General features: G+C 45.8%; 1 protein-coding gene across 1 annotated transcript in view; it reads right to left on the bottom strand.

Moving 5' to 3' along the window:
• trpv4 (transient receptor potential cation channel, subfamily V, member 4) overlaps window positions 1–22873 on the bottom strand; it is a 144863-nt gene that overhangs the window by 109670 nt on the left and 12320 nt on the right. Inside the window, exon 2 of the mRNA XM_072247607.1 lies at window positions 1397–1773. Within this exon, the coding sequence (XP_072103708.1) occupies window positions 1397–1767 (371 nt within the window). The 5' untranslated portion in view covers window positions 1768–1773. The remainder of the gene's footprint in view (window positions 1–1396; window positions 1774–22873) is intronic.

Raw genomic sequence — 22873 nt, 5'->3', positions numbered from 1 at the left:
GATTTAATCTTTTGCCAAACTGGGATGAACAATTGTTGTAGTTCATCCATGCGATCTTTAAATGCTTGCCATTGCATATCCACCGTCACCAATTTGGTTCACCCAATCTACATGTAGATTGAAGTCACCCATTATAACTGCTGTTCCTTTATTGCATACATTTCTAATTTCCTGTTTAATACCATCTCCGACCTCACTACTACTGTTAGGTGGCCTGTACACAACTCCCACCAGCGTTTTCTGCCCCTTAGTGTTACGCAGCTCTATCCATATCGATTCCACATCTTCCCGGCTTATGTCCTTCCTTTCTATTGCGTTAATCTCATCTTTTACCAGCAACGCCACCCCACCTCCTTTTCTTTCATGTCTATCCCTCCTGAATATTGAATATCCCTGAACGTTGAGCTCACATCCTTGGTCATCCCGGAGCCATGTCTCTGTGATCCCAACTATATCATATTCATTAATAACAATCTGCACTTTCAATTCATCCACCTTGTTACGAATGCTCCTTGCATTGACACACAAAGCCTTCAGGCGCTCTTTTACAACTCTCTTAGCCCTTATACAATTATGTTGAAAAGTGGCCCTTTTTGATGCTTGCCCTGGATTTGTCGGCCTGCCACTTTTACTTTTCTCCTTACTACTTTTTGCTTCTACCCTCACTTTACACCCCTCTGTCTCTCTGTATTGGTTCCCATCTCCCTGTTAGATCAAAATGGCTCCCAACCATGGCCTTCTTTCAGCCACGACTCAGTGATGGCCACAGTGTCATACTGACTAAACTGTAACTGTGCCACTCAGCACGGCGAAGTACATTCTGATCAGCTGCATCACCGCCTAGTATGAAGGCTCCAATGCACAGGGTCAAAAGAGGCTGCAGATGGTTGTATAACTTCATCATGAGCTCAACCCTCCCCGTCATCGAGGACGTCTTCAAAAGTTAGTGCCATCTGGGACATGCCCTCTTCTCATTACTACCATCAGGGAGGAGGTACAGGAGCCTGAAGACCCAAACTCAATATTTTAGGAACAGCTTCTTCCCCTCTGCCATCAGATTTCTGAAAGGAGAATGAACCCACAAACTCTAATTCCTCTTTTTCACTATCTATTCCTTTACTGTAACTTATAGCAATTTTTATGTCCTGCACTGTACTGCGGCCACAAAACAACACATTTCACCACGTATGTCAGTGATAATAAACCTAATTCTGAAGATAGAAACAGATTTTTGATCTAACAGACAGTCTGAGATTATAGAGAAATGTTAGGTAAATGGAGCTGATACCACAATCGAACCTTATCAAACGCACATGGCCAACTGGCAATCCTACTCCTAATGCTCCTCCCAACGCATGGGTGTTGGAATATTTCTAGTTATCTTTGTCATACTCACTCTTTGGCTGGTTTCTTTTTCTTCCGCTTGTCATCACTGCCCTGCCGGTAGGATCCATAGTCGAAAAGCGAATCCATAGGGGCCTTTTTAGGAGCAGGAGCCATACTGGGCATGGACGAGTCATAGATGGAGGATTCCAAAAGGTCAATCGGATTTGGCATTCGGTTCTTAAATGCCCCCTGGAACTTGGATCTCAGATTCTGTTTGTTGCTTTCACCGTTTTCTCGGGCTGCTGGCCGCGGTGCCTCGGCAGCAGCGCTGGTCTCATCGTTCTCAAACAGGTTGGCCAGGGAGGACAGAGGGAAGCCATCTTCGTTAGGGTTCTCCATGCTGTTCCGTTTCCCAGAATCCTTAGCTTCAGCCTCCGCCATCAGCGCCTAAATGGCAGAAAATGTATTCTGTAAATTATCTCTCTGAAAAAACTACACAAACTGAGTCAAAGTGACTCAGCAATCTATAGACACAAGGAATTCTGTTGATGAGTTGCAACGAAGGATCTTGGCCTGAGACATCGACTGCTTATTCATCTCCATAGGTGCTCCTTGACCTGCTGAGTTCCTCCAGCATTTTGTGTGTGTTGCCAACAATCTTGTCTCTCGAAAAATGGATGAGCTGTTAGGTACATGTATGATTATAACAGGATACAATAGGGGAGTGAGTTTTCATTTGAGAGAGAGAGACCAGAACGAGGAGCCAGAAATACAAGTTAGTTACTAATAAAGCCAACAGGGTACTTAAGAGAAACTTCTTTATCCAAATGTTGATTTAGAATGTGCAGACTGCCACCAAAGGGAATAGTTGAAGTGAGAAGCTTCAATGCATTCAAGCAGAAGCTAAAAACAGATATGCGAGGAGACAGTGAAAAATATTTCATTGGAGATGAGGAGAGCTGGGAGAGGCTTGTGTTCAAAATAATTGTTGGCATCAACATCTTGGTCATGCAATGTACTCCTAGTCACAACATGGACAATGAGATGGGTGCCAAAAACACAAGGAAGTCTGCAGATGCTGGAAACACAAAGCAACACACACAAAATGCTGGAGGAACTTAGCAAGTCAGGCAGCATCTACAGAAATGAATAGACAGCCAATGTTTTGGGCCGAGACCCTTCTTCAGGACTGGAAAGAAAGAGGAGAATTCGGAGTAGGGGAGGAAGAAGTACAAGGTAGTAGGTGGTAGGTGAAACCGGGAGGGGGGAGGGGGTGAAATAAGGAGCTGTGAAGTTGATTGGTGAAAGAGCTAAAGGACTGGAGAAGGAGGAATCCAATAGGAGAGGATGGAAGAGCATGGAGGAAAGGGAAGGAGGAAGAGCACACCCTCTCTCACCTTATCACCTTACCTACCCATCAACCCCCTCTGCTGCTGCTCCTCCTTCCCTATCTTCTATGTCTTCTATCTTCTCCTATCAGATTCCCCCTCCTCCAGCCCTTTATCATCTCCTCTATGGGGATGACTTACAGTGGACTGAAACACTTGAGTGTTGACATTAAGAAAAAGGGTGTGCCAGAGTTAGATAAATCACCAGGACCAGACGAGGTATGCCCCAGGCTACTGTGCGAAGGGAGGGAGGAGATTGCCAAGCCTCTGGTGGTGACCTTTGTATCATCAATAGGGATGGGAGAAGTACCAGATGATTGGAAGGTTGCAAACATTGTTCCCTTGTTCAGGAAAGGGAGTAGAGATAACACAGGAAATTATAGAACAGTGAGTCTTACTTCAGTGGTGGGCAAGTTGTTGGAGAAGATCCTGAGAGGCAGGATTTATGACCATTTGGAAAGACATAATCTGATTAGGGATAGTCAGCATGGCTTTGTCAAGGGCAAGTCATTCCTTATAAACCTGATTGAATTCCTTGAGGATGTAACTGTCATGGTCCGGATCGGGGTCCCTTTAAATTTACCTTGTTTATATTACGATCCGGACCGTTGGTTCCCTGTTTTCCCATGTCCCTCGACTTTGGTGATTAGACGCAATTAACGCTCGGCTGAACAGGTAGTTTATAGTCTCCGGCTTTCAGCTGTTCGGGCGGGAGCGTCTGCAAAGTCTGCAAAGTCACGGCGTGCCAATGTCATCTGGCCGGAGCAAGCCTAGTCTCCGCCCGAAGCGAGTGTCGGTAATTCGCTCTTCCTCACCGGAGCAACCCTGTCCAGTTACCTCGCTGAAGTGAGCCTGCAAAGTTTCCTCATCAGGGTTGGCCCATCAGTTAACCCGCCGGAGAGAATCAGGAGCCGCTATCTTCTGTTCCCGGGCCGAGTCGAGAGCTCGGTACTACCTGGAGGTTCCAAGCACCACGGCCTGGCTCCGGCGGCATCCAAATACCACGTCAAGTCCTGGCCCTAACGGCGTCCAAGTACCACGTCCACGTCCTGGCTCCGGCGGCGTCCAAGTACCACGTCCACGTCCTGGCCCTAGCGGCGTCCAAGTACCACTTCCACATCCTGGCTCCGGCAGCGTCCAAGTACCACGTCCACGTCCTGGCTCCGGCGGCGTTCAAGTACCATGTCAAGTCCTGGCCCTGGCGTCGTTCAAGTACCAGATCCACATCCTGGCTCCGGCGGCGTCCAAGTACCACGTCCACGTCCTGGCCCTGGCGGCGTTCAAGTACCATGTCAAGTCCTGGCTCCGGCGGCGTTCAAGTACCACATCCACGTCCTGGCTCCGGCGGCGTTCAAGTACCATGTCAAGTCCTGGCTCCGGCGGCGTTCAAGTACCAGATCCACGTCCTGGCTCGGCGGCGTTCAAGTACCACGTCCACATCCTGGCTCCGGTGGCGTTCAAGTACCATGTCAAGTCCCGTCCCTAGCGGCGTTCAAGTACCATGTCAAGTCCTGGCCCTGGCGGCTTCCAGTTCTGAGTCTAGTCCTGGCTCTGGCGGTCTGTGATTCCTGTCCTACCCCCTTGTCTGAATCCCTTCTCTGCCCCTCTCGCCTCTAGCCCTCGTCTGCAGCCCTCGCCTGCACTTCAGTCTAGTTCCATCACCGGAGCTAGATAGGTACTGTCTGGTGTTCACTCGTGTTGGTCTTGTCTTGTCTTGTCTTGTCCTCGCCTCCGTGGGGTAAGTCTGGCCGTCTTGCCATTGCCCCGCAGGGAGTCATGTCTTGTCTTGTCCTGTCCTCGCCTCCATGGGGTAAGTCAGGCCGTTTTGCCGTTGCCCCGCAGGGGGTCATGTCTTGTCTTGTCCTGTCCTCGCCTCCGTGGGGTAAGTCAGGTCATCTTGTCATTGCCCCGCGGAGGGTCATGAGTCCCGGCCCTATGTCCTGTACCCAAGGAGGGGTCCCAACTCTGTGTTCTGTGTATGTGTCCATGGTTCCATGTACCTGCTCTCCCGAGACTGAGGCTCTGTGTTCCCATGTTCCTCCTCTCCCTAGCAAATGTCATGTCCATGCCTGGTTCTGGGGTCCGAGCCCGAGGCAAGACCCGGGTACTGGGCCCTTGCCCAGTCTCTGGCTCGGAGTCCATACCATAGCCTCTTCATGTCTCCTCTAGTTCTGGGAGCCGAATCCGAGTCCTAGCCCAGACCCTTGGTCCCAGCCTAGTCGTAGTCCTCAGTCCTTGTCCAGTTCGCTATTCCTACTCCTGCCTTGCTCTCCTGGTTTCGAAATATAAACTAAACCTAAATAACCTCACAAGATGTGTCTTGCATTTGGGTCCACCCTTGCTCCCAATGCCCCTCCATTGTGACAGAAACAAAACACACTGATGAAGGTATATAGTGTATATGGAATTCAGCAAGGCATTTGATAAGGTTCCCCATGCGAGGCTCATTCAGAAAGTAATGAGGCATGGGATCCAAGGAGAGCTTGCTTTGTGGATCCAGAACTGTCTTGCCCACAGAAGGCAAAGGGTGATTGTAGATGGTTTGTATTCTGCATGGAGGTCAGTGACCAGTGGTGATCCACAGGGATCTGTTCTGGGACCCCTCCTCTTTGTGATTGTTATAAATGACCTGGACGAGGAAGTGGAGGGATGGGTTAGTAAGTTTACTGATGACACAAAGGTTGGGGGTGTTGTGGATAGTCTGGAGGGTTGTCAGAGGTTACAGTTGGACATCGATAGGATGCAGAACTGGGATGAGAAGTGGCAGATGGAGTTCAACCCAGATAAGTGTGAAGTGGTTCATTTTAGTAGGTCAAATTTGAAGACAGAATATAATAATAATGGTAAGACTCTTGGCAGTATAGAGGATTGAGAGATCTTGGGATCCATGTCCATAGGACACTCAAAGCTGCTGTGCAGGTTGACTGTGTTGTTAAGAAGGTGTATGGTGTGTTGGCATTCATCAACTGTGGGATTCAATTCAAGAGCCATGAGGCAATGTTACAGCTATACAAGTTAGACCCCACTTGGAGAACTGTGTTAAGTTCTGGTCACCTCACTACAGGAAGGATGTGGATACTATAGAGAGAGTGCAGAGGAGACTTACAAGGTTGTTGCCTGGATTGGAGAGTGTGCCTTATGAGAACAGGTTGAGTGAACAAGTGAACTCAGCCTTTTCTCCTTGAAGTGACGGAGGATGAGAGGTGACCTGATGAGAGGCATTGATCATGTGGATAGCCAGAGGCTTCTCCCCAGGGCTGAAATGCCATAGTTTTAAGCTGCCTGGGAGTAGGTACAAGGGAGATGTCAGAAGTAAGTATTTCCACACCAGAGAGTGGTGGGTGTGTGGAGTGCTCTGCCAGTGAAGGTGGTAGAGGCAGATACAATAGGGTCTTTTAATAGACTCTTAGATAGGTACACAGGGCTTTGAAAAATAGAGGGCTATGCAGTGGGGGGATTCCAGGCAGTTTCTAGAGTAGGTTACAGGGTCAGCACAACATTGTGGGCCGAAAGGCCTGTAATGTGCTGTAGTTTTCTGTTTCTATGCTTATTTCAATCTCTTTCATTAATCAACATCCCAGGTCATTACTTCACCCCCTCCCCCTCTCCTGGTTCCACCTATCACCTACCATTTTGTACTTCATACCTCCCTCCCTACACTTTCCTACTCTGACTCCTCACTGTCCTTTCCAGTCCCGATGAGGGGAGTCGGCCCGAAATGTCGACTGTTTACTCTTCTCTACAGACGCTGCCTGGCCTGCTCAGTTCCTCCAGCACTTTGTGTGTTGCAATGAGATGGGTGCAGAAGGGTCTTTTGTCTTTAATGGGAACACAAAGAGCACATTAAAAGAAGATTTACCCATGCATTTGAGGAGAGTTAATATTTGCCCTGCGTGCTTTCTTGGGACTCAGATATACTGAATCAATGCGTAACTGAGCAACAGGCACCCGGCTGCTGTGAACAGAACTCAGTGCAGTGGCCATCATATATACTGGATGTTTATGGGGAAATCAAGCAGATCACGAAAATCATGCTTCATTGCAAGTTTCCTACATATTACTGGGGCTGCAATAAGGGAAGCCGATGGTGTCTGTACTACAAACCCTTTGAAATGTCTTGTGAACTGAGCATGCTGATTGAAAGCCTGGATAAGATGCCACACAGACCAACATGTTCTGCACTCACAGACCAGTCTTGTCTGAGTAACTTCACCTTACACAGGTCAACAGTGACTCACTCTCTAACCCAACACATCACTAATATTAACAGCATCTTCCTCGGATTAAGAGCGAAAACGAGCTGCAGAATGTGAAACCATCCCAGAGCGGTCCAGCACAGTACAGACCCTTCAGCCCACAATGCTGTGCTGACCTTTTAACCTACTCCACAATCAATCTAACCCTTCCCTCCTACATAGCCCTTCACTGGCCTATCTAGGAGCCTCTTAAGAGTCCCTAAGGTACCTGCCTCCCCTACCACCCTGGCAGCACGTGCCTCCAGTTTTGGAGCTGCCGCTGACACCCCCTGTCCCGCCCCATACTTTCCTCTGATCACCCTCTCTTGTTAGCCATTTCCGCCCTGGGAAAAAGATGCTGGCTGTTCACTCTTATCATCTCTTACACCTCTGTCAATTCTCCTTTCATCCTCCTTCACCCCAAACAGCAAAACTGCAGCTCGCTCCGCCTTTCCTCTCAAGAGCGATCAGGAATGCTTTAGAATGACATTGATACGTTCACCATCCAGAGTCATAGTTGAGATCGTGGACACGCTGACAATCCCCACCCCTGATTGCCAATGAGGAGGTACTGGTCAGAGCCCATCTCAAACAAGGGCAGAGACCTACTGCTGCAGGTATAGCAGTGTAGCAGCAATCATAACGCCTCACAGTGCCAGCGAGCAACGATCGAGGTTCAATTCTCGCTGCTGTCCCCGTTACCACGTGGTTCCCTCTGGATTCGCTGCTTTCTTCCCGCATTGCCGAGACAAACGGGTTAGGGCTTGTCCGTCGCAGGCACGCTGGTGCTGGAAGCGTGGCAACACTTGCTGGCTGCCCCCAGAACAGATTCCAACCGTATAGGTTGCTGACAAAAACAATGTATTTCAACTGTATGTTTCAATGTACAAGTGAAAAATAAAGCTAATCTTAAATCTTAAGATACTCCCACAGGGCTGTTGTGTAGGGGATTCTAATGTTTAGTCCCAGTAGTGATGAAGAAGCTGCCGTATATTTCCCAGATCCTGATGGTCTGCAGTTTGGAGGGCATGTTGCAAGCTGTGGTGGCGTTCTCATGCATACACCTCTGCCCTTGCCCTTGGTGGTAGAGCTGGTGGGTTTGGGAAAGTCTCTCCGAGATCTGGAATCACAGAATTGTGTAGCACAGAAACAGAGCCTGTGAGGCTCAGCTCGTCCATGCTGATTGTGACGCCTACCTATGCCTATCACACTTGCCTGCATCACACCCACATCCCTCTACAGCAGGGGTCCCAACCTTTAGTATGCCATTAACTGAGGGGTCTACGGGCCCCAGTCTGGGAACCCAGCTCTACACCTTCCCCACCTACGTACCTGTCCAAATACCTTCTAAACATAACTGTTGTATCTGCAGCACACTAACCCTGTGCTAAAAAAAACTTATCACTCAAACCTCCTCTAAACTTCTGCCCTCTAACCTAAAACAGTATCCTCTATTTCTAGATTTCTGCACCTCAGGAAAAGACGCTGTCTATTCAATCAATGCTCCCTCCTACTTTTATAAACCTCCTACATTCAGTGAGGTTAAACCCAATCTATACAATCTCTCCTTATAACTACATCTCTCCATTCCAGGCACCATCTGAGTTCCAAGAAAGCACATTGGACAAATAATTAACTTTCCTGAAATGCACGGGATAAATGTTCTTTTAATGTGCTCTTTGTGTTCCCATCAAAGACAAAAGTAGGACCAGATCCTGCTGCAATCATCTCATTGCAACACACACAAAATGCTGGAGGAGCTCAGGCCACATCTCTGAAAATGAATAGACAGCCAATGTTTCGGGCCAAGACCCTTCTACAGGACTGGAAAGAAAGAGAAATAGTCAGTGTAAGAAGGTGGGGGGAGGGGAGGAAGAAGTACAAGCTGGCAGGTGATGGGTGAAACCGAGGGGGGGGGAGGGGTGAAGTTAAGAGCTGTGACGTTGATTGGTGACAGAGATAAAGGACTGGAGGAGGGGGAATCTTATACTTTATACTTTATAGTCGCCAAACAATTGATACTAGAACGTACAAAAATCACAGCGATATTTGATTCTGCACTTCCCGCTCCCTGGGTTATAAATCGATAGTAAGTATTAAAAATTTAAATTATAAACCATAAATAGAAAATAGAAAAATGGAAAGTAAGGTAGTGCAAAAAAACCGAGAGGCAGGTCCGGATATTTGGAGGGTACGGCCCAGATCCGGGTCAGGATCCGTTCAGCAGTCTTATCACAGTTGGAAAGAAGCTGTTCCCAAATCTGGCCGTATGAGTCTTCAAGCTCCTGAGCCTTCTCCCGGAGGGAAGAGGGACAAAAAGTGTGTTGGCTGGGTGGGTTGTGTCCTTGATTATCCTGGCAGCACTGCTCTGACAGCGTGCAGTGTAAAGTGAGTCCAAGGACGGAAGATTGGTTTGTGTGATGTGCTGCGCCATGTTCACGATCTTCTGCAGCTTCTTCCGGTCTTGGACAGGACAACTTCCATACCAGGTTGTGATGCACCCTAGAAGAATGCTTTCTGCGGTGCATCTATAAAAATTAGTGAGGGTTTTAGGGGACAGGCCAAATTTCTTTAGTTTTCTCAGGAAGTAAAGGCACTAGTGGGCCTTCTTGGCAGTGGACTCTGCTGGGTTGGACCAAGTCAGGTCATTTCTGATATTGACCCCGAGGAACTTAAAGCTTTTGACCTGTTCCACCTGCGCACCGCCGATGTAAATTGGGTCGTGCGGTCCGCTACTCCTTCTGTAGTCAACGACCAATTCCTTCATCTTGCTGACGTTGAGGGATAGGTTATTGTCTTCGCACCATGCCACCAGGTTCTTAATTTCCTCTCTGTACTCAAACTCATCATTACCCGAGATACAGCCTACAATTGTTGTGTCATCAGCAAACTTATATATTGAGTTTGATGGAAACTTGGCTACACAATCATGGGTGTACAGTGAGTACAGCAGGGGGCTGAGTGCACAGCCTTGTGGGGCACCGGTGCTCAGAGTGATTGTAGAGGAGAGCTTGTCCCCTATTTTTACAGCCTGGGTCCTGTCTGTGAGGAAGTTGAAGATCCAGCTGCAGATCTGAGTGCTAAGGCCCAGGTTCCAGAGCTTAGGAATCAGTTTATTTGGAATGATGGTATTAAAGGCGGAGCTGTAGTCAATGAAAGGATGGAAGAGCATGGAGGAAAGGGAAGGAGGAAGAGCACACTCTCTCTCAACTTATCTCTTTACCTGCCCATCACCTCCCTCTGCTGCTCCTCCTCCTTCCCTTTCTTCCATGGACTTCGGTCCTCTCCTATCAGATTCCCCCTCCTCCAGCCCTTTATCTCTTTCACCAATCAACTTCCTAGCTCATTACTTCACCCCCTCCCCATCTTTCAGTTCCACCTATCACCTGCCAGCTTGTACTTCTTAGTTCCCTCCCCACACTTTCCTACTCTGACTCCTCACTGTCTTTTCCAGTCCCGATGAGGGGAGTCGGCCCGAAATGTCGACTGTTTACTCTTCTCTACAGACGCTGCCTGGCCTGCTCAGTTCCTCCAGCACTTTGTGTGTTGCAATGAGATGGGTGCAGAAGGGTCTTTTGTCTTTAATGGGAACACAAAGAGCACATTAAAAGAAGATTTACCCATGCATTTGAGGAAAGTTAATATTTGCCCTGCGTGCTTTCTTGGGACTCAGATACATTGAATCACTGAGCAACAGTAATGTGCATGAACCAATTATCAGGCACCCGGCTGCTGTGAACAGAACTCAGTGCAGTGGCCATCATATATACTGGATGTTTATGGGGAAATCAAGCAGATCATGAAAGTCATGCTTCATTGCAAGTTTCCTACATATTACTGGGGCTGCAATAAGGGAAGCCGATGGTGTCTGTACTACAAACCCTTTGAAATGTCTTGTGAACTGAGCATGCTGATTGAAAGCCTGGATAAGATGCCACACAGACCAACATGTTCTGCACTCACAGACCAGTCTTGTCTGAGTAACTTCACCTTACACAGGTCAACAGTGACTCACTCTCTAACCCAACACATCACTAATAATAACAGCATCTTCCTCGGGTTAAGAGCGAAAACCAGGCGCAGAATGTGAAACCATCCCAGAGCAGTCCAGCACAGTACAGACTCTTCAGCCCACAATGCTGTGCTGATGGTCATTCTCCAGCTTCCTACATTCAGTGAGATTAAACCCAATCTATACAATCTCTCTTTATAACTACATCTCTCCATCCCAGCCACCGTCCTTCTGAACCCCTTCGAGTCATAGAAAACGACAGCAGGCCATTCAGCCCATCTAGTCCATGCCAAACTACTTAAACTGCCTAGTCCCAATGACCTGCACCTGAACCATAGCCATCCCTACCCCTACCATCCATGAACTTTGAAATCGAACTCACACGCACCACTTATGCTGGCAGCTTGTTGCACACTCTCTCCACCCTCTGAATGAAGTTTCCCCTCATGTTCCCCTTAAAGATTTCATATTTCATCCTTAATCCATGATCCCTAGTTATTGTCTCGCCCAACCTCAGTGGAAAAAGCCTGCTTGCATTTACCCGATCTGAACCCCTCATAATTTTGTATACCTTTATCAAATCTCCCCTCAATCCTCTACGTTCTAGAGAATACTGTCTTTAAGATTACCTTCTGCACTCTCTGTAATGCTGCCAAATGTTTGCTGCTTTGTGACAACCAGAACTGTGCATAGTAGTGCAAACGGTTCATATGGTCCAAATGCAGTCAAACAATCATTCAGTTGCAAACTGATGCCCCAATTCTCATACCCAAAGCCTTAGCCTATGAAGGGAGGCTGACCAGATGCTTTTTCACTCCCCTATTCTCCTGTGCTGTTATTTTCAGCGAGCTATGGTCTTGCACTCAAGGTCCCTTTGTATACCAATATTTCTAAGACCCTACCATTTACTGTATATGTGCAATCAGAATTTGATTTTCCAAAGCGCATTACCCACACTTATCCAGAATAAATTCCATCTGCCACCACACCGCCTGACTTCCCTGCTGATCTATGTCCCATTGTATTCTTGGAAACCTTCTTTGCTTTCTACGAGTTGTTCTACTTTCTTCGTTATCGTCTGCAAACTCACTCTTCAGAGCACCTATATACTCATGCGAGTTATTCCAAACAGCAAAGGTCCAGGCACCAGGATCAGAATCAGGTTTAATATCACCGGCATGTGTCGTGAAATTTATTGTCACTGCGGCAGCAGCCCAATGCAATACATAACAACAGAGAAAAAAACATACAAAAGAGTCAGAGAGACACCCACAAGTCACTATCCTGTGCTTTCTACTGCCAAGCCAATTTTGGATCAGGTTTCGAACATGCCTCAGATCCCTCATGTTTTAAGCTTCAGGGGAAAGGTTGGTATTGTTTGTAATACTTGTTAATTATTTGGATGAGAATGGAGGTGGTTGATTATTAAGTATGCCCTCTATGCATAAAATAAATATGATTCTCTGTTAAAACAATCCCATTCTCCCTGAAAAGCCTACTCCTCAAATATCCTTTAAATGTCTTCCACCTCTCCTTAAAAGGGTGTCTTCTCTCCATCCTGTCCTGGGTAGTTATCAGCGGAAATCCAAAATACATACATTATGAGTGAAGCTGTTTATTTCCTCGCCTTTGATCATTCTGAAGTTGCAGTCAGCCTGTATTTTCAGATCATTAAAGCAGAAGCAAGCTTTTATCCTCATCCCATATGAATCTTAGAACACTAAGGCATAGAGGGAAAAGACTCCCGTACCAGTGACGGTAACTCTTGCCATTTGATAGGTGTGCAATCATGAGAAGTCAAGGTTGATGGACAATTGTTGGTTTACACCAGTATACTTTCTAAAATAGGATACCTTTTCTGTTGACTTTCTGCAATTTTTTAATGTCTTAGTTTTTACCTACTCACTTCTGTGTCTTAATACAGAGGCATCTAATATTAAAGTTTAAAATCCACTTTGCTCTCAAGCAAAAACATCTAAACAAAAATCATGCATCTCCATCCAGATCTGAACTTGGCAAAAAATACTGAGACTAGCTACCGACCAAGGAATTGTGAAGACTCTGGAACAGACACACAGCTCAAATATACATAAGCCTCTTGTTGCCAAGAGCACCATTAATCTTCCCACCGAGAGACATCCAGCCTCACAACCCACAAATTCCCAGATTGTTATAGCTACTGACCACACGGAACAGTTTTTTGATCAAGCAGATGTTTAACAGGTCTCTGTACACTATCTCCCACACAGCAAAGCCTGAGGGATTGCTGCCAAGAACCAAAATGAGATAGAAATATTTGTTGAACATCCACCTCACAGAATTTCACTGGGATCTCAGCTTTCGATGCACCAAATCTGTTCAAGTGCTCAGTAAATCAAAGCTGCTTTGAATTCCAGCTACATTTACTTATTTTTTCATCAATCCCACTGATTCCCTTCCCAAGTGAAAGAAAGCAGACAGCCATTCCTACTTTTTCAATATTAAGTGACTGATAGATCAACATAAGACCATAAGACATAGGAGCAGAATTAAGCCATTCAGCCGATCGAGTCTGCTCTGCCATTCCATCATGGCTGATTTATTCTCTCTCTCAAACCCATTCTCCTACTTTCTTCCCAGAACCTTTGACACCCTGACTAATCAAGAACCTAAACACGAGGAATTCTGCAGATGCTGGAAATTCAAGCAACACACACCAAAGTTGCTGGTGAACACAGCAGGCCAGGCAGCATCTCTAGGAAGAGGTACAGACGACGTTTCGGGCCGAGACCCTTCATCAGGACGAACTGAAAGAAGAGCTAGTAAGAGATTTGAAAGTGGGAGGGGGAGGAGGAGATCCAAAATGATAGGAGAAGACAGGAGGGGGAGGGATGGAGCTAAGAACTTCCACTAATTCCTCACCTCCCCCTCGTACCCCATCTGTTATTTATTTATATACACACATTCATTCTTTCTCTCTCTCTCCTTTTTCTCCCTCTGTCCCTCTGACTATACTCTTTGCCCATCCTCTGGGTTTTTTCCCCCCCTCCCCCTTTTCCTTCTCCCTGGGCCTCCTGTCCCATGATCCTCTCATATCCCTTTTGCCAATCAACTGTCCAGTTCTTGGCTCCATCCCTCCCCCTCCTGTCTTCTCCTATCATTTTGGATCTCCCCCTCTCCCTCCCACTTTCAAATCTCTCACTAGCTGTTCTTTCAGTTAGTCCTGACGAAGCGTCTCGGCCTGAAACGTCGACTGTACCTCTTCCCAGAAATGCTGCCTGGCCTGCTGCGTTCACCAGCAACTTTGATGTGTAATCAAGAACCTATCAAGCTCGCTTTAAGTATACACAAAGACTTGGCCTCCACAGTCATCTGTGGCAATAAATTCCACAGGCTCACTATCCCCTGGCTAAAGAGAATCCTCCTCACCTCTGTTCTAAATGGACGTCACTCTATTGTGAGGCTGTGCCCTCTGGTCCTCAACTCCCCCACAATAGGAAGCATCCTCTCCACATCCGCTCTACCTACGCCTTTCAATATTCAATAGGTTTCAATGAGATTCCCCATCATTCTTCTAAACTCCAGCAAGTACAGGCTCAGAGCCATCAAACACTCCTCATATGTTAACCCACAAACAAGAGAAAATCTGCAGATGCTGGAAATCGAAGCAACACATACAAAACGCTGGAGGAACTCAGTGTCCATGGAAAACGGTAAACAGTCAACGTTTCGGCCTGAGGCCCTTCATTCAATGTCAGATGGCAAAGGGGAAGAAGCTGTTCCTGAATCATTGCGTCTGTGTCTTCAGGCTCCTGTACCTCCTCCCTGATGGTAGCAATGAGAAGGGGGCATGTCCTGGGTGATGGGGGTACTTAATGATGGATGCTGCCTTTTTGAGGCATCACTCTTTGAAGACATCCTGGATACTACCAAGGCCAGTGCCCGTGATGGAGCAGACTGAGTTTCCTGATAATCAGTGAGTATGAGTAGGAAGTGGTGCAGGTAATGATGGTAACACAGGGTGATGTTTAATGTTTTGAGTCCTATTTGTTCCCTTTTTGCTGTTGGTGCAATTTGTACTTTTTTTTCCCACACGTCTGATGGTCTTGTTTTCTTTAAACAGTTTCTGTGGTGTTTCTTTGTTTTGTGGCTGCCTGCAAGAAGCCAGATCTCAAAGTTGTGCACTGTATACATACTTTGATAATAAATGTACTTCGATCTTTGAGGTAGTATTGGTTTGAACAGGGAACAGAAAGGTCATGAAAGATGGCTCATTTCCAATTGCCCAATGAGAAACTCCTGGAGTGGGTGAATTATTTTCACAATGGGGAGTTCATTCACTAACCAGAATTTCTCTGAACTTACTATTTTAATGCTGGTACCTTTTTGTAATCTACTTTTTCTTTTGAAATTGAATGATAGTGATTGTCAGAATTTTGAGCAGTGGTTTATAATTGAGAGTCCTTCTATAAAATTAGCTCTTTTCAATTAAAAGTTCCCAAACACCCACTAAGTACCTCATTCAGCTGTCAAGTATATGATAGTTCCAAACTGTTATAATCTGTCAGTTTTGATTAAGTCACTGAATAGTACCTGAAAGCCTTAACTTATGATCTGCTGAAATGTATTCGAAAGGAACTGAATAGAAATGCAATTATGAATCGACGGTATTATAATGAAATCCTATCTTGTTCACTAATGTTCTGCAAGGGGAAGAAATATTTCCTTAGTCTGACCTTTATGTGACTCCAGATCGCCTGTAGGTTGTCCTTTAACTGTCAGAGATATACAGGCCACTCAGTCCATGGTCTGTCGACCACCAAACTGCCATATTTACACTCATCCCTACATTCGCACCAAATACCCTCGCCCCCGACACTTGTGGGATTTAGAACAGAGATGAGGAGGATTTTAGCCAGAAAGTGGTGAATCTGTTGAATTCATTGCCACAGACAGCTTTGGAGGCCACATCGTTAGCTAGGTTTAAAGCGGAAGATGATAGGTTCTTTATGCTGGTTCTCTTATCACATGATTTATTCTCTGCATGCTTCTTCTTCCCCACATACCCTGCATTTCCATTTGATTCCCTGCCATTCACCTTCATTAGGGCTACTTGCAGTAGGCAGCTGACCCAACAACCAGTATTCCTTTGGAAAGTTGGCAGAAAGAAACTCGTGAACTCACAAATAGAATGAACGACCTCCGCACAGATAACACTGGTGGCCAGGACCAAACTGAACTCGATATTCCACACTTGGAAGGATGAGGAAGCAGAGGCTGCTGCCTGGACTGGAGATCATGCCTTATGAGGGTAGGCTGAGCATGCTGGGGCTTTTCTCTTTGGAGTGAAGGAGGATGAGAGGTGACTTGATAAAGGTGTACAAACCAATAAGAGATATTGATAAGAGGACAGCCAGAACAGGGTGGAAATGGGGACATAATTTTAAGGTGATTGGAAGGAAGTATAGGGGAGGGGGATATCAGAGTAGTCAAGTCAAGCCAAGTCAAATTTATTTATATAGCACATTTAAAAACAACCCACGTTGACCAAAGTGCTGTACAGATCAGAGCAGAATAGCTAAAATCACAAATATGAGAAACACAGACATATAACCAACAAGGCAAGTAACTTATAGGCACAAAAAAAACAACACAAGGGCCTAGGCACAAGCCAAAAGTCAGCCACATCAGGAGGATTCAAACGCTAGTGAATAAAAGTGAGTTTTAAGTCTGGATTTAAAAGAGTCAATGGAGGGGGCAGATCTGATAGGGAGGGGAATGCTGTTCCACAGTCTAGGGGCTACAATAGCAAAGGCGCGGTCACCCCTGAACTTAAGGTTAGATCGCGGGACAGCCCGGAGCCCCAAGTCAGCCAACCTGAGGGACCTGGAAGTAGAATAACAGGTTAGACCATCTGTGATATAAGGGGCGGGGCAGCCCATTTAGGGCTTTATAAACAAACACGAGACTCTTAAAATCAATTCTGAACCGTACTGGCAGCCAGTGAAGGGAGGCCAGGATAGGAGTAATATGGTCCCTCTTCCGGGCACCTGTCAGGAGCCTGGCTGCGGCGTTCTGGACCAGTTGCAGACGGGACAGGGACGACTGACTAATCCCAGTATACAGGGAATTGGAGTAGTCCAAGCGGGAGGATATAAGGGCATGGATGACTTTCTTGAGATCTTTGAAAGAGAGAAACTGCTTGATTTTAGCAATAGTACAAAGCTGGAAAAAACAGGCTTTTACTACTGCATTAACTTGCTTGTCAAACTTAAAAGTGGAATCAAATATCATACCAAGGTTTTTGACAAGGGTGGACAGGTTACCAAGACTGTTGGTAATCACTTTGATGGAGTCAGGGGGGCCAAATAGGGCAACTTCAGACTTGCCTTCATTCAGCTGCAGGAAGTTTTGTGCCATCCAACACTTTATGTCCTCAAGGCAGTTCATGAGGCTGACTAGACTTGACTGGTCGTTTGGTTTCAAGGGGAGATAAAGCTGTGTGTCATCAGCATAACAATGGAAGGAAATGTCCTATTTTTGAATGATTTGGCCGAGGGGAAGCATGTATATAGAGAAAAGAATGGGACCTAGGATGGAACCTTGTGGGACCCCGCAGGAGAGACTAGCTGGGGGAGAAGAGAATTTGCCTATGTTGACGGCGAAGCTTCTATTTTTGAGGCAGGATATAAACCAGTTCAAGGCAGTGCCATCAACACCCACCCCGTACTGGAGACAGTCTATTAAAATGGCGTGATCCACAGTATGGAACGTTGTGCTGAGGTCAAGAAGAATTAGGCTGGCAGAATCACCTGAGTCGGTAGAGAGGAGCAGATCATTGTACACTTTCAGCAGGGCAGATTCTGTGCTATGAGAAGCCTCAAAACCTGACTGAAATCTTTCCAAGAGTAGGTTTAAAGGTCAGCATAACATCATAGGCCAAAGGGGATGTACTGTGCCATAAAATCTATGTTCTAAACTCGGATCACAGGAGCTATGAAGCAACAGTACTGTGCATTGTCTTGCCACCACAGAGAGTAAAGTTCGATTGGAAGGCTTAGCAATTATTTGTTGATGGTTAGGCTCCTTCGCTGGGTCAGTGTTACCATTGTGCCGTATGGTTAAAGATGCCCATGGCCGTTGGCGATGAATAAGCTTGAGCAGATGATCCCAATGCATCATCCCTATCACCCCTAGGTCCCCATGTAGAACTACAGTCATGCATGAAGCAGGATGCCAAGAGTCCTGCTGTCCTATTAAAACCTGGTGCAATCTTCCAAAGTGCCCCATCTACCACAATCCAAAATATACCAACGCTTATTAGAGAGTAGAGCATCTGGAGACTATTTCTCGGGGAGACATGTGATTCTGCAGGGAAGGGTGTGAGGTCAAGACGTTCCTTCGGCTGAAACCAGCAGTGCCCACACCCAGACAAGTAACCACAGATCAGCTCAGATCCTTTAATTATAACATAACTAGAATTTACAAATAACCACACCTTTGAAGGCACTGATGAGCAAAATTATAAAGGGCATAGATAGAGTAGATAGTCCCAAACATTTTACCACAGCAGAGCTGTATAGAACCAGAGGCTTAAGGTAAAGAGGGAGGAGGCTTAGAGGTGACCGAGGAAATTTTGCTTCTGCCTGGAGGATGGTGCACTGTCTGAGGGTTGCTACACATAAATATATATACATAGGCTGCCTCAGTCTTTCGCACAGCACTGCGTTTGTCAATGTGGAGCGGAGAGCAAGTTTGTAAATCTGGGGGGAGCATAGGATGTGGGAGTGGCGAGGGTGGGGTGCTGTGGGATGGGTGTGGGACAGGAGGCAGAGGAGGAGTGCCAAGGCAGGGGGTGGCGCTGGGACAGACACGCCCAGTCCTGAGACACCAGGAAAGGCCGTTTGATTCCAACTTACTGGTTAATTGGTCATTACAAAGTGTCCCTCTGGTGCTTCCTGCTCCCTCCCCTCTCCCTGCCCCCTTTCCACTCTCAGTCCACAATAGAGACCCGTATCAGATCAGATTTATCATCATTCATATATGTCATGAAATTTGTTTCTTTTTGTGGCAGCAGTACAGTGCAATACATAAAATTAATACAGTACTGTGCAAAAGTCTTAGGCACCCTCACTATATGTATATGCCTAAGACTTTTGCACAGTGCTGGAGATGAGCACTCAAACACACAAGGCACAGAAGGACCAAGTGCCAGAAAATAGGATCAGTATAGCTGAGAATTCAATGGTTGACATGGATATGACGGGGCAAAGGTTCTCTTTCTGTGCTGCTCAGCTCTATGAAGCACCTGCCCAAAAGCCTTGGCGGAGGGTCAGTACCACTGATGCCATGAGCAGGTGCTAATGGCAGAGGCAGTAAGTATTTCTTCAGCCATTAACAACAGTAGGCATCTCCACCAACCCAGAGAGCTCAGAGCCTTTGTCAAAGCTGGACCCCAACCACTGCCTCAGCCCAGATAACCAGCAGGCTCGCTCGGCATGGCATCCGACTGGCAACTGAAAGTCACTCCTACCCAGACAGTGAATCGCATCATCAACCCTGAGGGATGACGTGGTCACTCCGTCAGAAACCTGCAAGCAGGTTGCCGTAGTGGAACTGGCAGTGCCTTGGGAAGACCGGATTGAGGAGGTGTTTGAGCATAAGACGACCAAATACCAGGAACTAGTAGAGCAGTGCTAGGAACAAGGATGGGGGGCATGATGCCAGCCTGTAGGGCTGGGCTGTAGAGGCTTTACTGATGCCAGCCTGTAGGGCTGGGCTGTAGAGACTTTACTGATGCCAGCCTGTAGGGCTGGGCTGTCAAGGCTTTACTGATGCCAGCCTGTAGGGCTGGGCTGTAGAGGCTTTACTGATGCCAGCCTGTAGGGCTGGGCTGTAGAGGCTTTACTGATGCCAGCCTGTAGGGCTGGGCTGTCAAGGCTTTACTGATGCCAGCCTGTAGGGCTGGGCTGTAGAGGCTTTACTGATGCCAGCCTGTAGGGCTGGGCTGTAGAGGCTTTACTGATGCCAGCCTGTAGGGCTGGGCTGTAGAGACTTTACTGATGCCAGCCTGTAGGGCTGGGCTGTAGATGCTTTACTGATGCCAGCCTGTAGGACTAGGCTGTAGAGGCTTTACCGATGCCAGCTTGTAGGGCTGGGCTGTAGAGGCTTTACTGATGCCAGCCTGTAGGGCTGGGCTGTCGAGGCTTTACTGATGCCAGCCTGTAGGGCTGGGCTGTAGAGGCTTTACCAGATCCTCGCTGTGCAGAGCCTACTCTCGCCTTGATGTTTTGGGGGTTGCAAGGAAAAGAGCCACTATGACCATCACAGAGGCTGCTGAGGGAGCCTCCGGATGACTCTGGATCAAGAGAGGCTGAGACACAAGCCAGGGCCTGATCAACCCTCTCCGGGTTGCCTGGACGAGGGTGCCTGATGCTGAAAGACCCGAAACATCTGATGAACCCAGTTGCGTCACTGATGGTTACCCTAGGTTACATCCCAGCATCATCTCAGCATCACATGAAGCAATGGCTTTCAAACTCTGGACAAACAAGTCCAGTAGTTTATTTATTTTGTTTCCCTCTTTCAGGATGTCTCTATTGTGTTTTACCAGAAGAGACAGATGAATGTGAGGCCATGGTTCTGCAATCAGAAAATGTTCTCCATAACCTTACACAAGGATCTATTCTGCCATTCTTGTGCCTTAAATTCACATCACCACACCATCTCCATATCCTCCCATTCTCTTTATCTCTGCTTCCTGAGTGATTCACATACGTAGATGGTCATTGATTATATGTGGTCTGTTCCCTAATTTACTTGAATGCAGCCTAGCCATCCCTAACTCATAGAATAAGCTTCTATGTGCAATGGTTCTTTCTTGAATAGTCCCAGAGTATGGAGACATAGTAACTGAAATTCTCTCGTGCACGTAACCTTTGTTGTCACGCAGCTGGAATTTTCTTTTATATAAAGTTAATATAGTTTTGAAATCTATGTAATTTTAAATATAATTTTAAAATACCCTGTAGTTAATTATGTGTTAATGAATATAATTCATAGGTTTTCTAAATACTAAACATACCACAACCTATACTTTGAAATATTTTAGAGCCTCAACATATTTATATTGCTAGTGTTTCAAGTTACAACACTGTTACAAATTGTAACAATTAACACAGAATGAAAGTCGGTACCTCATTATTAATAAAGCGCCGTCCCAGTGAACGCTGAACCTGTCTAAGTTTAAAAGTTTACAAAACACGGAAGATTTTCTTGTATTGCATTTCATTATACCCTTCAACTAATAAATAAAATCAAAAGTATGTAATTTTTCAATTTTCATTCTAAGTATTCCTTGTATGCATATTACAAAGCAGAACATTTAAAGTGCCAGGCATTTTTCAGGCCATTTAAAAATTTCCTGCTCAGAGCAATTGCTGGTCTACACAGTAGTAAAAAAAAAATTTGAAGGGAACATTGCTTACAGATACAGTGATTCAAACTGCTGACAATGCCAACATCTGCGTGTCCTCAGTAGCAGCCATGACTGGGGAACACCAGCCACTAGGGGCGCAATAGGACAGAGAATTGCACCGTGGATAATATAAAACTAATATTGATGATTGGATCGGGTGATAAATAAAGAGCTTCTCTGAGGATTGTCACCTTGTCACAGAGGAGAGGCTTGTGAGCTATGTTCCCTCTAAGCTGTGTTCGTGTGCGCGCGCACACGCGTTTTTCAACCAGCGCACAAAGGAAATTAATGTGCACACAAAAGATTAGTACCTAAAATAATGTACATATCGTAAAGTTTACAAAGATCTGTTTCAAATCCTGTAGATAGCTTACTAAGTTTTTATTGAAAAAAATATTGATTCACTATGTCAAATTCAAAAGAAGCGAAGGGCATGAAGCTCAAAAGAACTGCAAACTTGTTTAAAGTTGAATGGCTTAACAAAATAGTAGAAACTGCTACACTGAAAGCTCATGAGGTCATGAACGTTCAGCTACAAGAAATATTTATGTATGATTTGGAAACTGAAGTTATCTGTTTGTATTGTCGTGATACGAAAGTTGCTGGAGAATTTGCTAGTGGAAAGAAGTGGGATGATGTTTGGAAACCTGACTTTTTGAAGCATCATTTGGCAAGTAAATCATATTTGGACAGTGTAAAACAGCTCAGGCAACATAACCCATCAATATCAGTTCCAGGTTTCCTGAAGATGAGGTACAAGAATGGTCAGCTTTTGATTTCTCCGCAATTGCAGATTGTGACTTCACATTTGGCGATGAACAAGTTAATGCCTTATGTGTAAAATATCATGATTTTCTAGCTGGAAGTACTGTAATAGTTAGACAGTTCAATGATTTCAAATTTTCCGTGCAAGAAAAAATTAAATCCAAACTGATTTCAAACTTTGCTCAAATGGCGACATTTGTACTTCAAAATGAACAGTTTTGCCACCTTGCACAATGATGGACATTGGGGGGACCTTTCTTGTGTCTAGTGTGGACTGTGAGCGAGGTTTTGGCCTAATGAATCAACTCAAAAATAAGCTGAGAAACCATTCAGGTGAATGTCATTTGGATATGTTAATGAGAATCAAAAGCTATCAATTGGATGGAAGTTCTATTAGTCAGATAGAGTTTACAAAGATTGGGTAAATGCCAAAGACAGGAGAGAGAAAAAATAACTGAGTGACTTAAATATGTATTTTATTTTGTTGTGATTCTGTGCAGTTTTATGTCAAATATTTTGTAAACCTACATAAACTGTGCCATGTGTATTTTCAGTGCGCACATACTTTTGTCACAGGAAAAAAATTTGCACAACATAAGATTTTTGCACACACTGACTACTAAAAATTAGAGGGAACATTGCTTGTGAGTTTCTGAAACCCCAAGAGTGGAGCTTAACTCCTGTTAGGATC

Source organism: Mobula birostris, chromosome 31, assembly GCF_030028105.1.
Source record: "Mobula birostris isolate sMobBir1 chromosome 31, sMobBir1.hap1, whole genome shotgun sequence".
Lineage (NCBI taxonomy): Eukaryota > Metazoa > Chordata > Chondrichthyes > Myliobatiformes > Myliobatidae > Mobula > Mobula birostris.
The sequence above is the reverse complement of the archived record's forward strand: the minus strand, read 5'-3'. Positions and strand labels throughout refer to the sequence as shown.